Source organism: Musca domestica, unplaced genomic scaffold (assembly GCF_030504385.1).
Source record: "Musca domestica strain aabys unplaced genomic scaffold, Musca_domestica.polishedcontigs.V.1.1 11, whole genome shotgun sequence".
In the NCBI taxonomy this organism is placed as follows: domain Eukaryota; kingdom Metazoa; phylum Arthropoda; class Insecta; order Diptera; family Muscidae; genus Musca; species Musca domestica.
This window is the reverse complement of record NW_026712133.1, coordinates 9,649,233-9,665,894: the sequence shown is the minus strand read 5'-3', so window position 1 is coordinate 9,665,894 and position 16,662 is coordinate 9,649,233. Positions and strand designations below refer to the sequence as shown.

General features: G+C 33.5%; 1 protein-coding gene across 5 annotated transcripts in view; it reads left to right on the top strand.

The window, feature by feature from the left end:
* LOC131800350 (restin homolog) overlaps window positions 1–13,874 on the top strand; it is a 100,023-nt gene extending 86,149 nt beyond the window's left edge. Inside the window, exons 7-11 of one of the 5 annotated variants that reach the window (XM_059131026.1) lie at window positions 158–323; window positions 418–595; window positions 907–969; window positions 7,986–8,096; window positions 12,889–13,874. In XM_059131026.1, coding sequence (XP_058987009.1) covers window positions 158–323; window positions 418–595; window positions 907–969; window positions 7,986–8,096; window positions 12,889–13,041 — 671 coding nt within the window. In that variant the 3' untranslated portion in view covers window positions 13,042–13,874. Of the gene's footprint in view, window positions 1–157; window positions 324–417; window positions 602–906; window positions 970–7,985; window positions 9,410–12,888 lie in introns of those variants that run through there. The other 4 variants (XM_059131033.1, XM_059131017.1, XM_059131020.1 and 1 more) reach the window with 4 other exon arrangements.
* Window positions 13,875–16,662: the final 2,788 nt, after the last annotated feature.

The window sequence follows — 16,662 nt, the reverse complement described above, 5'->3', positions numbered from 1 at the left end:
ATGAGTATGTTCAAAGATTGGAACATTTTTATACCGAAATCGGAGTTAAAAAACAGTTTTTTAATGCCAAATGTAAAAACTTCAAATCATATTACATTTCTTTAAATTTGAAGTCTTACAAAATATTTTAATCCAAATCTCGTTCCAAACAAAAAAGAAAATGGCTTGACCGTTGGTGATCGCGTTATTGTGTCCTCCGGCTTTGGCAGTCGCCCCGGTATTCTACGTTATTTGGGCGAAACACAATTTGCCTCTGGCAATTGGTGCGGCATTGAACTCGACGAAGCAACTGGCAAAAATGATGGTTCCGTGGATGGTGTCAGGTATGTTTTTCCCTAACCAAAGATGGCGGAATTTTCATCTATCATGTTTTCTGTTTTTTTTTTATTAATTTTCCATTACACATTTTCCACACAGATATTTCGAATGCAAACCCAAATATGGTGTCTTTGTGCCAATCGCTAAGGTCTCATTGTCACCATCATCGAAAAAGTCGCGTCTCTCCCGTACCGGATCCCGTGAATCTCTCACATCAATTGGCACAATGAACAGCATTGCCACGACGAATACATCGCGTTTGCGCTTGAATGCTCAGGTATAAATAGGAATACAGCTCCATCTTCTTCTACCACTTGTTTGTCTGTTGTTATTGTACTCCTAAACTTTGGTGCATGCAATTTCGTTTCAGTTTAAGTTACTTTTTTTTGATCGATTTATTTTATTTTTCTACTGATTTTCCCCCCTTCCCACTAAGTTCAATCAAGATTTGCAATTAATTTTCCAAACAAACGCAAGACATGCCTCTCTTAATATTCTGATGTTTAACCAGCAATGCAACAAAGCACTAACAACAAATCCCCAATGTCAATTAACCCTAATTTTCAAATCCCAATTTTTTCCAAGCAGCGCAAATCGTCGTCAGCTAAACCCGTTGCTGTAACAACGCCAAAAACACAATTTTCGATGCAGGTACGCTAATATATCATACTACCAAACTCCTACACTCCAATATACCAAACATACATCCCCATTGAATATCGTAAAAAAATTAAAAAAAAAATATTAAATAATTGAAATTATTTTAAGTTGATTTTTAATTTTATTCGTATTTAAGAATATAACCCCCCAATAATAAATAAAATCAAAACAAATCAAAATTTATTCATTTTACATATGTATGTACATAGTATATGTTTGTGTATAATGTTACTAACGCCATCATTTATTTAAGGAATAGAAAATATTAAAAAATAAAAAATTAAAAAATAATCATTGGCTTTCAAAATTTGTTCAAACATTGGCAGCTTCATTTTAATGCTAAGTTCATATTATTAGTTTAAAATAAGTTTGGCCAAATTCAAAATTGTTAAAACCGGTATTTGCATTGGCTTAAATCATTTTTCGTTTTCAGTTAGTCGAAGAATTGGACCACTAATCAAATTACTTTCCTGTACAACAAAACGTTTTTACGAAATTTGAACATTATTTATTTATTGATTTTTAATTTTTGTAAATGAAGTATTTTTTGTATGTACGTCGGGGACTTTTTGAAAATGAATAACGAGTTTCTTTTTCTATTTTTTTATTATATAAATATGGTTATTACACAGTGCGGCAAAATGTAAATTATAAAATCGAAAGTGCAACTTTTCAGAATGTATTCACATTTTATAAATATTTTTCTTTTTCGGTTAAGTTCATAGGATACATATTATTTTGTTCTGTACTCTCTTTTAAGTCGCATTGCCTTTTCAGTAAATTAACTCTTTTCGAGTAAAAATTTGTAAAATTTGCAGTGCTAATGTGAAAACTACAGAAACATTCACAGTTCCACAACACCAGAAACAATCACAGTTCCACGCCACAACAAATATATTTGAAAGTTACAAGTACCCCCTACTTCGTCAGCGAAAAGTCCTCCTTAACATTTTGAATAACATTCTGAATTTTACCTCTATTCCTCCACCCAATACCAAATGTAGTACCATTCTGTACTTTTTATGCAATTGGGGTACACATCTCCGCAATCACTTCCATATGTCCAGGCTACACATGCAGAGTGACCCTAAGTCCACCCAAATCCAAATTGTACCAAACGTAGTACTATTTAGTACTTTACGTGCACTTGTAGTACACATTTCTAAAACCACCTCTTTATTACGAATCTACTGCAACCAGAGACCCCAATAGAGAATTTCAAAATTTCCAATAACCCTTTGGTGCATCTATTCTGCTCTCCATCAGTGACTCTCATTCCAAAATTCAGAATTCCAGCTCCATCGGTTCATCATAATTCAAATTTGTACATTTAGTTCTAAAGTACCATTTAGTTCCAAAGCTTCCTACATACCCCATACTCCCACGGCAGTCCTCATTTCAAATTTTAGGATTCCACCCATGTTGGTTCGTCCAAATACAAATTGTACTTTATTTGGTACGTTTTAACACATATAAGTACAAATCACCAATATAGGTAGTTTTCTATATATCCCAATTTTACACTCCAACAGTAATTATATTTCCAATTTTCAGGATACCAGCTCTATTGTTTTACCCAAATCAAAATTTAGTACCATTTAGTACACTTAAGGACAAATATTCGCAACTACCAACATCATACAGTCCAATAGAAATCTATCGGTTTACCCAAAATTTAAATTGTACCAAATTTATTATTTAGTACACATTAAATACGAATTTCCTTTCTTATTTCTAAATTTCAAGATGTGTACTTTCCGCCAGTAATGTTAATTTCAAATTTCAGGATTCTAGCTCCATCCGTTCCTCCAAATTCAAATTGTACTAAATTTATTGCCGTTTAGTACTTTTCGTATAAATGATTACACGGTTCCAAAATTACTTCCTTACATTGATTCTACTCCCAACATTGATTCCGATTCCAAGTTTTAAGTTTTTAGCTTAACCGTTCATATAATACGAAATAGTACCAAATGTAGTACATTTTTTTTCGCACACTTATAGTACGAATTCCCAGAAACTCTTTGGCATATCTATCATACACTCTATCAGTGACGCTCATTCTAAATTTTAGAGTTCTAGCTCTACTGTTTCCGCAAATACAAAGCGTACCATATTTAGTACCTTGTAATACTTTTTGTACAGTTCTAGTACGAATTTCCAAAAAACCCGGACTTTTCTGACCCCTTCAGACCAAGAGTGAGGGTCAAGATTCTAGCTTCAACCGTTTCGTCTGGGCGTGGAGGAACATTTAAGCCAGTCAGTCAATAACTTTACTCTTTTATTAATATAGATTGCATCTCACTATTTCGTCGCGACGTATTTATTCCGGAAAAAATATTCCCGTTGTATTTTATTAAAACTGAGATTGTAGTCTCAGGGAGAAGGAGGCTAAAGCACAAACAAAAAAATAAACTTTTCAAATTTCCAAAGTCAAGTTGATAAAATTGAATAAAATTGCTAATTCTGGCTGATTCTGGAACTATATAATTGGTAAGACGTCTTCCTAAGAGTTGTGGCAATGAATACATTCTGAACAGGGCCATTTTTTTAGTTTTTTAGCTTTTTTAGCCTTGTGTAGCATAACATATTAATTTTTTTAGCTGCTTATAAAACACAATAACACCGTATATTTTTTTAAAGTTTAAACTAACTCACCACTCCATCAATTATATTCATATTTTTATAAAAAAAACTTCTTGTCATTCAAATTAACCCAATAATTTAATATACACAAAAAAGCAACAATCCTACACTATATTTTCCTTCAACGTTTTTCCTTTAAGACCCCTGCCATTAATTTATTAAAATTGTATATTCTCTATTGTAAACTATCATTATTATTATGTTCGTTTATTATATATTTACCTACAAATATTTCTTGTTTTTGGATGAACTTTTTATTTTTTTTTTTCTGTAAATAAAGCTAAGTTTTATGGATTTTCTAAAATAAAAAAAACGACAACAAAATTCCAAAATGTTTTCTGTTATTTTGCACGCTTTTGTTTTATTTTCTATTCTGTAACATGTTTTATATTTTGGTTTTCGTTTCTCCTTTATGTTTGTTTTATTCTAAACCCCACTTTTTTATCGGTTTCTTTTTCTACGGGAAGCTTTTGTTATTTTTTATTTGAGTTTTAAAATAACCCTTTCCTTATGCATGGAAATATGGCTAATGTAAGTGATTTTTTATTATTCTTCTTTTTTATATATAATTATATACATACATATGTACACTAATTTTGAAATTGTTTTATAATCTCTGAGATGTAGATTGTGAATGGTCAAATTTTCTTTCCTAACTACTTTCGACTAAATATGTATATACAAAAAAATCGAATAGTGTCTGGACGTCGTATTATTATTACTTAAAAAAAAAAAAAAAAAAAAAAAAAACAAGTAAAAAAGCAGTAAGTTAGGCCGGGCGAATTTTGAATACCCTCCACCATTTGGAACGAATTTGTAAATTTAAAAAAAAATAACATTTGCCAACAATTCTGTTAAAATCTTAAAAATACCGAATATAGCCGTTATATTGGGATTTATACGAAGACGTGGACATGTATAGGCAAGTTTTGTCATAAGCAATTACAATATTCAAATACGAAACTTGAAAAAAATCCTGTGAATAATGTAGCTAAAATCATCAAAATACCGAATATAGGGAGGTACTTATATATGGGGCTTGTACGAAGGCCTGGACCTGCATAGAGTCATGTCTATAGTTCCCATTACGAACTCTAAATACGAAAAAACAACAAACAGTGAATGATGTCGCTAAAATCATCAAAATACCGAATATTTGAATGTACCATTATATGGAGGCTATACGAAGACGTGGCCCTTGCATAATTTTTTGTCATAGGCTATAGTACACATTACGAATTCTAGGTACGCAATTTGAAACAACTCCGGTAAATAACGTCCCTAAAATCGCCAAATATCTAACATCAGGGGGAGCACCGTTTTATGTGGGCTATACGATATCTTGAACCTATATAGTTTTTTCTCTTCCAGGGATAAGGTGCTTGGACAGAACTTCTAGCATGGATTTTTACACAATTCCACTGAAAAATGTTGCTGAAATCATCACAATACCGAATATAGGGAGGTACCGTTATATTGGGGATAAACGATATCGTGGACCTATATAGACAATAATCTTCCAGGGGATGAAGTACTCAGAAGGTATTACTTATGTGGATTTTCAGACAATTTTATTGAAAAATGTGGCTAAAACCATCAAAATACCGAATATCGGGGGCACCGTTGTATGGGGGCTATACGATATCGTGGACCGATATACCCCATCTTCGAACTTGACCTGCCTGCAGATAAAAGACTGATCTGTGCAAAATTTCCTATCTTATTCGTTTAGACTCTAGCGTTATTACACCAGACGGACGGACGGACAGGGCTAAATCGTCTTAGAATTTTACGCCGATCAAGAATATATGTACTTTGATATGTCTAAAATGATTATTTCGAAGAGTTACAAACGGAATGACCAACTTAATATACCCTCCATACTATGTATTAGCTCAAATGAATCCAGCCTTTCGCTCAGTCCATTGATTTATTAGGACCAAATCCCATTAGCGCCCTTTGGCCTTAATATTTATATAACCTTCACCGAAGTTGAAGACTACCCAATATTGTATTATTAGATATGAGAAAGTCGATATTCGCAATACATGGTCGATAGCTAAATTTGCTTTTGGATCTTTTAATATATACCAAAAATAGGGTTTTCTGTTGACTTTTTTTCTCAACCCCAAGTCGTAGAAATTGATAGGAGTTTCTTTTGGTTTTGAGGTGGGTATTATAAACTGAGCAGAAAATCAACACTAAGAACATTAATTGTTGCATAATTTTTTTGATTGCGTGGGAAAGAAAAATCGACAGAAAATGATCGCTAAATCGAAAATGTAGAATTATCATTATACTACGATACCGAACAATCAATTTTAAGCACAGCTCTGAAATTTTCAAATACAGTTTTAAATAGCGATGGAGGGCGTAAATAGAGGGCGAATGCAACGAACCATGCAAGTTGCATGGTCTCTTGTCTCCGGCCAAAAACTAGGTTAACCATTTTGAATGTCTCTGTGACATTATTTCATTGATGAAATGGACCGTGGACAGAGATGGTCTGTTTCACAGTTTTGTTTTTCAACTGTCGAAAAGTTGTAAACGTCGAAAACGTCATACATCTGTAGAAAAAGTATAAAACGTCCTAAATATTGTTACATCCCACATAATACATCCAAAGTTGGTTGATAAACATTTAGGTCGTATTATCGAAACTCGCTGATCACCTTGTGTAAATTTTCAAAACCTGTCAAAGTTACATCGGAAACATTAAAACCCAAGGCTGGATTTTTATTCTTTGAATATGAATAGAGAATATTTTTTCATTTGACATTTGTCGCCTTTATTAAAGGTTTCATTTCAGAAGAACAAGAATTGAGCACCTGTGTTTTGTTGTTGCAAAACCGTTATTTCTATAAAAACAACTGCATTTATTGTAGCTAGCTTTAATCCTGTGACCAAACAGAAGGCTGCGGGCATTAACAATTATAATAGGCTTGACATATGTTCAATCGCCGCGTTTCTGTCAAAAACTCTTTTTTCGGGTTAATTGGCTAATATAAGTCAAAATGACCTGTATTTTGGTGCATCTCATCGAATTCAATCTAGAAGCAAGTAAATCAAATGTTTCATACGATTTGGGGTTTTAAGTCCCTCACATACGTAATATGCGCTCCAGAAGAATGATATTTGGTACCGGTTATAAGATACTGCTTCGAAAGTACCTCTGTTAAGTTTTATCGAGATCGGTTCAGATTGGATATATCTTCCATATATATCTTTAGAGCTCTGAAATACCTTTGCGAAATTTTATCGAGAACGGCGAAGATTTGGATATAGCTCCCATATATATCCTCAATCCAATTTCAGGTTTATTGTGCAAATAATGGCTAATATCAGCCCATATAGAGTGATATTGGCTCCGATATATATTTTTTTATTATATCGTGCTATGGAGTGCACTATAACTGTTCTAAAGCCAAATGTTGACAGGTGGTATGATCTACTTGAAATAAATTCTTTTGTTACGGGAGCTCTACTAAATATGCATAGTGGTGTAGGGTATCTTATAGTCGACCCCGACCGACTTTTGACTATTCCTTACTGGTCTTAATTTGGAAATATCGCGTGCAAACCCTACAAATCAATATTCTCATGACGAACATTATTTTTTGGAATAGTTTTTAATGTAGTTCAATTGTGTATCCCACTATCTTAAGGAATTCGTTCATTCTATTTCAAGGGCATTACATGTACATAACTTTTACCATAACTTAACCATAATATTGTTGTAGGGTATCACATGGTCCTCAAATTGACTTTAATTTTTCGATGTTGGCAAAAGCTAAATTAAACCGACTTCAATTAATGGCATTGTATCCATTGTATTGCATGTATACATCTATAAACCTTTCTAAGGGGCTGTTAGCGCTTTTTTTATTTTTGCATTTTCATGGTACTTTGGAGATGCGAAATTTGAAATCAAAGTGTCATCAGATAAAGACTCAAAAATGAGGCAGCCGTGTTCGAGAGATAATGTAATACAATTGTAGTAGTAAAAATTTTAGTTTTTCAAGTGGTCCAAAGAATCTTAAATTCACAAAGTTTTTTGAATATCCATTTTCATTTTTTTTTTGTTTTTTTTTTTTTGGAAGCATGTTAATTTTTTGTTAAAAGAACGAGCCAAAAGCACGCTTTCTGGTATTTTGACCATTCACTTTCTGCATAGAGAATAAGCCCTCATACAAAACTATCTGCATATTTCAAAGTTTTGATTTTTATTTTGGTTTTGATAATATTGTTGGGGTTATAATGGAATATATCGAATAAAAAAACTTTAATTTTGTTGTACCCTACGTGTATACATTTCTACAATTCTACTTTTCCCCTATTTTTTAAATATATACTCTTTATAGGATATTTTGCGCGAGAAACAACAACACATTGAACAATTGATGATCGAACGCGACTTGGATCGTGAGGATTCACAGAATCAGGCATTCCAGTACCAGAAGAATATCAATGAGGTAAATATATTCAGTGATATAACATATCCACCACCGACACCATCGTCCCTGATGGCAATGCGGCGTCCGTTCGGTGTGCTCTCCACGAAACAACAGCCAGCACCGATTTCAAAGAACACAACATTGGTCGAACGTTCGCCCTCGCGTTCCTTGACCTCATCACCGGTGGCAACGAAAAAGAAAGTTTGGTTTAGCGACAAAGAGAGACTTTATTTTCCACGTGGCTTGTCAACGAAAACATTATTTTAAGATTTGTTAATTCCGTTCTCAGTTTTTTTGTTTTCTTTCGTTTTGTGTTCTTGTATTCTAATTTAAAGCGTGATAGCGATTTGTGTTGAATGACTTCAAACGTTATTCGATGAAGATCGATCCATCACCTGGCAAATACCACAATTAAATTGCACCTACCTCTAAGGTGTTTTCTCCATGAGGCATTTCCATCATACATACATACATACGTACACATTCACACCGAATATAACCTTGACGACACAAAGGACAATGTGGGATCATTTTATGTTTTATGTATCTTACTGCTAATATTTTTTCACTTCGAATAGTTTGGCGGCTTAAAACATTTACAGCTGATATTGGCTGGCAATACAAAACAGTTACATATACAACGGCATCGGAACTGAATTTCTATTGGTCAAGTGGTAATGTTCCAATCCATTGGTATTACAATTCAAATAATATGCGGTAGCTAATGTTTTGAGCAGCACTGTTCTAGCCTATGATTTTGATGTGTCGAACTTCCCATTACATACCGACACAATACTTGTTCTCTATTCTTTTTCACATTTTGCATAATTTCACAAAATCTTGACTTTTTCACTTTTTTAATTGGATTAGAAATTTTGCAGACCACCTAAGTTTTTCTGCAGACTGAATAGCAAATAATTGGTGAATCAAATCAACTTTCTTTTTACAAACATTCTCCAGTATGAAATATTCCCATCAAATTCATATTTTATGATTTCCCCCAGAATATTATTCAAAACGTTAGTCTAACAACATCCAAGGATTGCAGTATTTCGAACTCCTCTGTCTTTATTAATTTTTCTCTTTCGTACACAAATAATTTCCTCACTTTAAATAATTAATTAAATTTGTTGTTGTGTTTTATTCATTTACTAATTCAATGATGCTAACACCATCTACATAAGCACACATACACCAATAACAACAACAATCTAATTAACATAATTGTTAATTGCATGTGTTAAGTTAATTGCATATGAGTTTTGTTTGTAATGCCGAACAATGATTTGGCAATTGTAATTCTTCGAATAAAGTGTATTGTTTCCATTCGACATTGTTGAATTTTATTTCTTATCAAGATTAGGCTGAATCAATGGTGGTAATATAATTGAGGATATATCCGGATTGTCTAGGGATTTCAAGCCTTGAACTAAATTCCAAGGTATCAGGTTCAAACTTTTGATCTTCTTCTTTTTAATGTTCACCCTGTTTTCCTAAAGGAGTAAACACGAAATCCTTATATGTCTGGGAAGATTTCAACTGGAAATGCCAATGACTAGGAGGTCACCAATTGACGCGCTATGCATTTGATTTGAGTTAACAAAATTCGAGAAAGAACGAAAAAAATTTAAAAAGCTCAGATTTTTTGTGGAGGCATCAAGCATTCGACTCTTTTAAATTCATGGGTCACACATATTTACAATACGTTTTGTCCAAACTACAAAATAAAAGGTATGTTTTAAGTTACCGACAAAAATCGTTAAAATTTAAATGCTTATACTTTCAATATTAAAGAAAAATGTTGTCAAGTTAGCGACCAAAAGAAAATAGTCGCTAACTCCTATTGATAGCAACAGTGCTGTCAACTTTATTATCAAAATCTCTTTTCATTCAAAATTTTGCATTTCAATTCTACCGATATTTGTCGGTAACTCAAAAAATGTGTTACAGAATCCCTCTACAGGTTTAATATTGTTTTAAGAAAAATTTAAATACAAATACAAAAATGTCTTAAATGATTACTTTCCCGGACAGGTGTGCTGCTGCTGTTATCCAAAATATGTCCGTCTCATTTTGATAATATGAGAAAACCGAAGAAGAATTTTTTTTGCTTACATATGAGGCATGTTGTAAAAATAGTGGAGAATGCATATTATCTGAAAAATAATTCAAATATTCAATTTAGAATACTGCTTAAAATTCGAATGATCAAAGTAAGAACTAATAAAGTCTTAGTTACTCAACTGCTCTCTCTCTCACCCTCTCTTTCTCCAATTGCTCTCAGCAATCACACGACAACAATATTGTGTACATTTTTTATTAAAAAATATTACATATAAATTATTTAAAACACGAAGTTTAAGTGTTTCACATCTGAAACGCGCATCAAATGCTTTTTTTAGAAATTAAGGTAGCATTATTCTCTAAAAAGTAAATAGATGCGCCCTGAGAGCATCTTCCAGCAATCAGCTGATTGCCAAACTAAAACACAAAGCATGAACAAGAAACAAATCAAACGATTATTAAAAAAAAAAAAAAAAAAAAAAAAACATCTGCTTGTCGAAAAAAAATTAACTTCAGGAATTTGAAATCTTCTACCACTCATATCCTCTCCCCCGCCCCGTATTGCTGACTCGCTTGAAGATTAAAATGTTAGATCAAAATAATCCTATCATTGTTATCAGCAATATTGCCGATGACATAATACATATATCTAAAATTCAGCGGCTCCAAGGACTCTTAATCCGAGTATTTAAAAAAAATGAAAGAGGGGTGAACATTTACTCTATTTAGGTTATTTTATGATGTAAATTTTCAAAACGCTGATACATTTCTATTTTTAAGTCTATATTTTTTAGTATTTATTTTTATACTACCATTAGGCGCCATAATTTATATATAAAATAAGGTTAGGTTAGGTTGAAAAGAGGGGCGAAACAATTCACCGCATGCCCTGTTGGGCATACACTTAAGCCAGTAAGACCTGTTGTGTGCTGTAGACTAAGGGTTTTTTTCGAAAGAAGACGGGCAGTTTACAGTCTGTTATATTTAAAATTCAGTTGCCTTTATGAAATTTCTTAACTGTTTTATATCATTTACCATGATGTGATTAAGGTGTGGTATGGAGTCGTTCCCCAAGAATTGGGGTCTAATATTTGCAAACGCTGGGCATTGGCAGAGAAAATTTTCCAATGTTTCGTCATCTTCCCCGCATGCCCTGCATATGCTGTTATCTGCACATCCTATCTTGTACAGATGAGCTTGTAGGCCCAGGTTCCCTGTAAGGATGCCTGTTACCTCACTGATCTCCTTTTCCCTAGCAATAAAAGATTCTTCGTTTTTATCTCATTGGATTTTTGTGGTTTTCCCTCCACCCTCATTGTTCCATTGGGATATGTGGGCGTTTTTTGTCCTATATAAAATAAAGCCGTGTAAGTTACAAATCCATTGTATCGGATCAAACGGATCAAATAATTAAAAAACGGTTAATTGTCGAAGAAAGACAATTTACCGGCAGGAATTGGAAAACTATCAGAAGGACTATCAAAAGAATTTTATAATTTCACTTTTGCAGAATTTTAGGAGTATAAATATTCCTGATAATAATATAAACAGTACGAAACAGGAAACAGAATCTCGTTATCATGGTTTATGTTTCGTTTTAAATTTATGGAAAGTGCGAAAAACGAAGAACAACTTTAGTTCTTATTTTTTTGTTGATCTGCCCAAATTGATCTACCCTAAAGCTATCATACCTATGAGTTGTAAATTTTCTATTGTGAGAAAAACTTCATAATGAAATTCCATTTCCCAACAGTTCGTGATAGCTTTGAGCAATTGTTCAATGGGAAAAATTTCATATTTAAATAGCTGAAATTGTATTCAAGGTCATTTGTTGGAATATTAAAATAGCCATGTGTTAAAAATTTTCCACCTGATGATATTTGTAATTTCCCCTGTCTAAAAGTGCTGACGGATGAGTCATTTCATTTATTAGTGCACATTTACTTGGGCCCATCTATTTGTCATTGTTTCTATGTATTGGTTGAATTCTCGTTTGAATTATTTTCGATGCCGACAGAAAAAAAACACACCAATTGTTGCTACCTTCAACCGAGTGTGAAAACGTATGCATTCGGAGTGTAAACAGAAGCTGGATATTGTAAATTTCAAAACTTTGAAACAATTTGAAATTGTTAAATGATAAAGCAATTAAATCCAAATTTCACTGTAGAGCAAATTCAGATTAGCAAAAATTAGTCTATTCTGAGAGTATCGGGTGCAGAAATAGGAGTTAAATTAGATGACCATAACGCAACGTTTGTTTGTTAGTTCGTTGTTTTAGTCGACATTTAAAGTTATGTAACTCATTTTTCTTCAAATGATTTAAATAATTTTTATATTTTATGTATGCGTTTTCTTCATATTTCAATCAAAATTACTGTTATTTCATAGAACAGTTTTATTTAGGATCCAACAAAATAATTCAATTTTAAATCGATTTTAAAATAAAAGTCCCTCAAGACACAATTGTTGACTCTCTAAAACGGAAAAGCGACCGTTTTTCTTTTCTGTAAAAAATCTATTGAATTTATTATTATTCCATCAACTTGAAAATTTCAAAAACTTTCATCCTTTTTAGCTAAAACAGCAAACCTGTGTATGTATGTATGTACGATGGCATTTATGTGATTGCCCTCTCTTTTTTTATTTTATGCTGTTTCAACCAAACCGACCAAATTTTCTTCTTTTGTTTTGCCTCATTTCTCAATTGGTTACAAGTTCACATTTTTTGTCAAATCTTCTTTAGAAATTGCTTAGCGACGCCGATCGTTGGGTGAGACTTATCGCACGCCGTAGCTTCCGTTTGGCCGATCTGCGTCGGGAATTCCGCGGCTGGACTGGCAACCACGAGAAGCACTGCATCCTTCATAGTGTACTGTCTCCTTTACGTATTAAGTAAACAGCTGCCTCGCAGATGATCTATGAAGACACATAGAAAGACAATCGCAATGCTTGTCCTTTTCCTACAACAAAACGACGATGGTGGACATGGTTTTGTCCGAAACGTATATCAAAGAGAATAATAATTGTCCTACAAATCACACTCACTCACACGCGCACACACATATACACAACTGAGAATGAAATATGTGCTGACGAAGTAGACCAATCTGTACCTCTTGATTTTTTCTACGCCTAGTGCTCAAACAAGATCGATGATGACAACAACAAAAAACACCAACAGCAACAAACTAATGATCTTCACATGCAGATTTATTTAAAAAAAATGTATCCACCTAGTTTTTTCGAAAACAAAAATTCTGTGAAAATCTAAAGCTTATATTTTATGCCAAAAATCCAAATTCCTCGACCATTTAACGAATGAAGGAAACCTGGAAAAAGCCCAAAAATGTTTTCCTCTCTTCCCCCTTTTATTAATTTTTTCTTTTTTTCAGAAAGAATGTAAATTAAGACCATTTGTTTTTTTTATTATTATATATTTTTCATTACTATTTTATTTTGTTACTGTCCGCCCGGCTATGCCAGTATCATCGGACGGACGGACGGATGGATGGAGAGCCATCACCCAAAAAACGACAAAAACAAAACAAACAACAATCATTTATGCACACCACGATCTAAGCGAATTTTATTGCTTTTGTTATAACTAGAAATTAACTATATTACTTTTGTATTTGTAAATGTTATCAATATCATTGTATGTATGTATTTGTATCTATATTATTAAAACAACAAAAATAAATATAATCAATATGAGAAAAATGCACAAAATGTTGCCGTTTTTTGTAGTTTTATTAATCTGCTATTAATCTCATCTCCTTCATTTTCTCGTTTCTTCTTCCGCATGCAAACATTCTTTGGACACTCGGGGGCTTAGTTGAAAACGCGAATAGCTCTGTTGGAACGCCAATTGAGCGAGGAACGCAAGAAAGCGGAAGACCTGCAGTTCTCGATTGATGAGGCCACCTTCTGTGGCGATGAATTAAATGTAAGGGTATTTTTTCTCTTATTCTGAAAATCGAATTATATTTGGAATTGAAACTTCGTTTGGTACACTGATTGATTGATACTAGGTATTTTGTGCATTCAATTTGAGAATAACAACATTTTTAAAACTAAAATTATTTTAAAACGAAATTTCCACGCTTTCAAAATCAACATAATTTGGTTCTGCCATATGAGTCAAGCAAGAACGTATTGTATTCTATATCGTAAAGTTTTGTAAAATATACGACAAATTTCCCTCTCCGTAGGGGTATATGTTTAGTTTGAGGGGTTTCCACCGAATCAGTAGCCCAAAAACGTCCATACCGTTACTTTATTACAGAGAGACACCAACGATAAAAAACAAGTAAAGCAGCAACTAAGTTCGACCGGTCCGAACTTTTAATACCCTCCACCATTTAAAAGGAACTAGAAAAATGTCAACGGATTCCGAAAAATATCATGTACTGGCCTTTATAGAGGGATATACAAAGTCGTGGACCTGAATAAGTAATTTTTGTCAAAGGCTGTAGTACCCATTAAGATATTCAAACACGAAATTTGAAACAATTCCGGCCAATAATGTCGCTAAAATCATCAAAATACCGAATAATGGGAGTTACTGTTATATGAGGGCTAACCGAAAACGGGAAGATGCATAGGATTTTTTATATAGACCTAGACCGTAGTACCAATTACAAACTTCGAATACGAAATTTGAATATCGGGAGGTACCGTTATATGGAGGCTATACAAAAACGTGGACCGACTTGGCCAATTTACGAACTTAACCTGCCTACTGGAAAATACACATGTGTGCAAAATGTTAGCCTTCTAGATAGCGTGATTAGAACAGGCAGACCGGCAGACAGACGGACATCGCTAAATCGTCTTAGAATTTTACGCTGACCCAGAATATATGTACTTTGTAGGTTATAAATGGAATGACAAAGCTAATATACCCTCCATAGAATGGTGGAGAATATAATTAAAAAAAAAATAACAAGTAGGATAAAAATCATTCTTCCCTCTTCTGTAAAGTTAGGATTAGCTTCCACGAATAACATATCGATGAACAACGTTTCGAAAAACTAGTTAAAATGTTAACTTCAGTTTTACCGAATTTTGTTTAGTGTTGGTAATAATAATTTCGACCGGTACCGTAAGTGTGATCGATATTGTACATTTTTACGCCTAATCTAAGTCTGATACAATAATTATGATGTCTGATGTTTAGACGAAATCACATTGTTTTCGTTTGTAAGGAGAAGTTAGACCCTTCACAGCCAGTTCATTTTTTTAACGGATGTGAGGGACTAAAATACAAAATCGGATATTAATATATATGAGACCTATAGGAATATCTGAACCGATTTTCACCAAATTTGACACACCCTCTTCCTTTAAATACGTTCGTATGAGCCCTAATCTATTTCATTTGGACGGACATCACCCATTGTTAAACCTGAAATCGGATAAAGATATGTATGGGAGCTTTATCCAAATCTGAAACGATCTCAATTAATTTTGCAAAGGTATTTCTGAGCTGCATTTGATATATTTCCCGAATATCTTTGAAAAATACCAAATCGGATGAACAATATATATGGAAGCTATAGCTGTATCTGAACCGATTTTATGCTAATTTGACACACTTGCTTGGATTGCATGTGCCGAATCCCATTCTATTTGGTCTAATATTACACATCTGGTGCACAATATAAAACAACTCGGACGAAGATATATATGGGAGCTATATCTAGATATTGAGTGGGGACAATCCCACTCTCAATAAGGGTTGTCCTTGGGTCAAATAAAAGATTTGTGCAAATTTTTATCTCAATCGAGCAATAAATGCGACCTGTACTTCGTTCGCAAAAATGCAATGACAGACAGACAGACGGATATCTATGAATCGACTCAAAGAGTGATTCTACGAGCATCCTTAATAGTGACTATGGGTCTATCTCGTTTCCTTCTCCATGTTACAAACAAATGCACAAAGACACAATACTCTAACCACAGAGTAGTGGAGGGTATAAGAATGACCATTTCTATGGGATGTATCAATGGGATAGACCCATCCCATCTTTACACTTGTTATTTATACTTCTTTTTGGTCTTTTGTGGGGGAAGCCGGAATGAACCGAAACTATTTTCCCACCTTACCTAGGTCTAATATAATAATCCCTTTCGATTTCAATGTAATAAATGATTAATGATGGGACACATTGATCCTAACTAAATTTATGTAATTTTAAAAGTTGGCGGAGGTGTCCCGTATGTCGTCCACCGAATTTTTCAATTTTCCCTCCTTAGCTATATATGACAGAGATTGTGCTTTCTATGAAATTAATAATTATCTGAGAACTGTAAAATGCTATAGGACAGGCCCCAGTTCGAACTCGATCTGAATTTGATGATATTACGTTGTAGAGATTTTGGGCCAGGCAGACGAAGAGACATCGACCTGACTGTTCCGAAACAAAGTTCATTCCAAAAAGACATATATATATATATTATATATACCCAATGTAGTGATAAAACTGCTAGTATAAAAATGGAACTTTCTTCG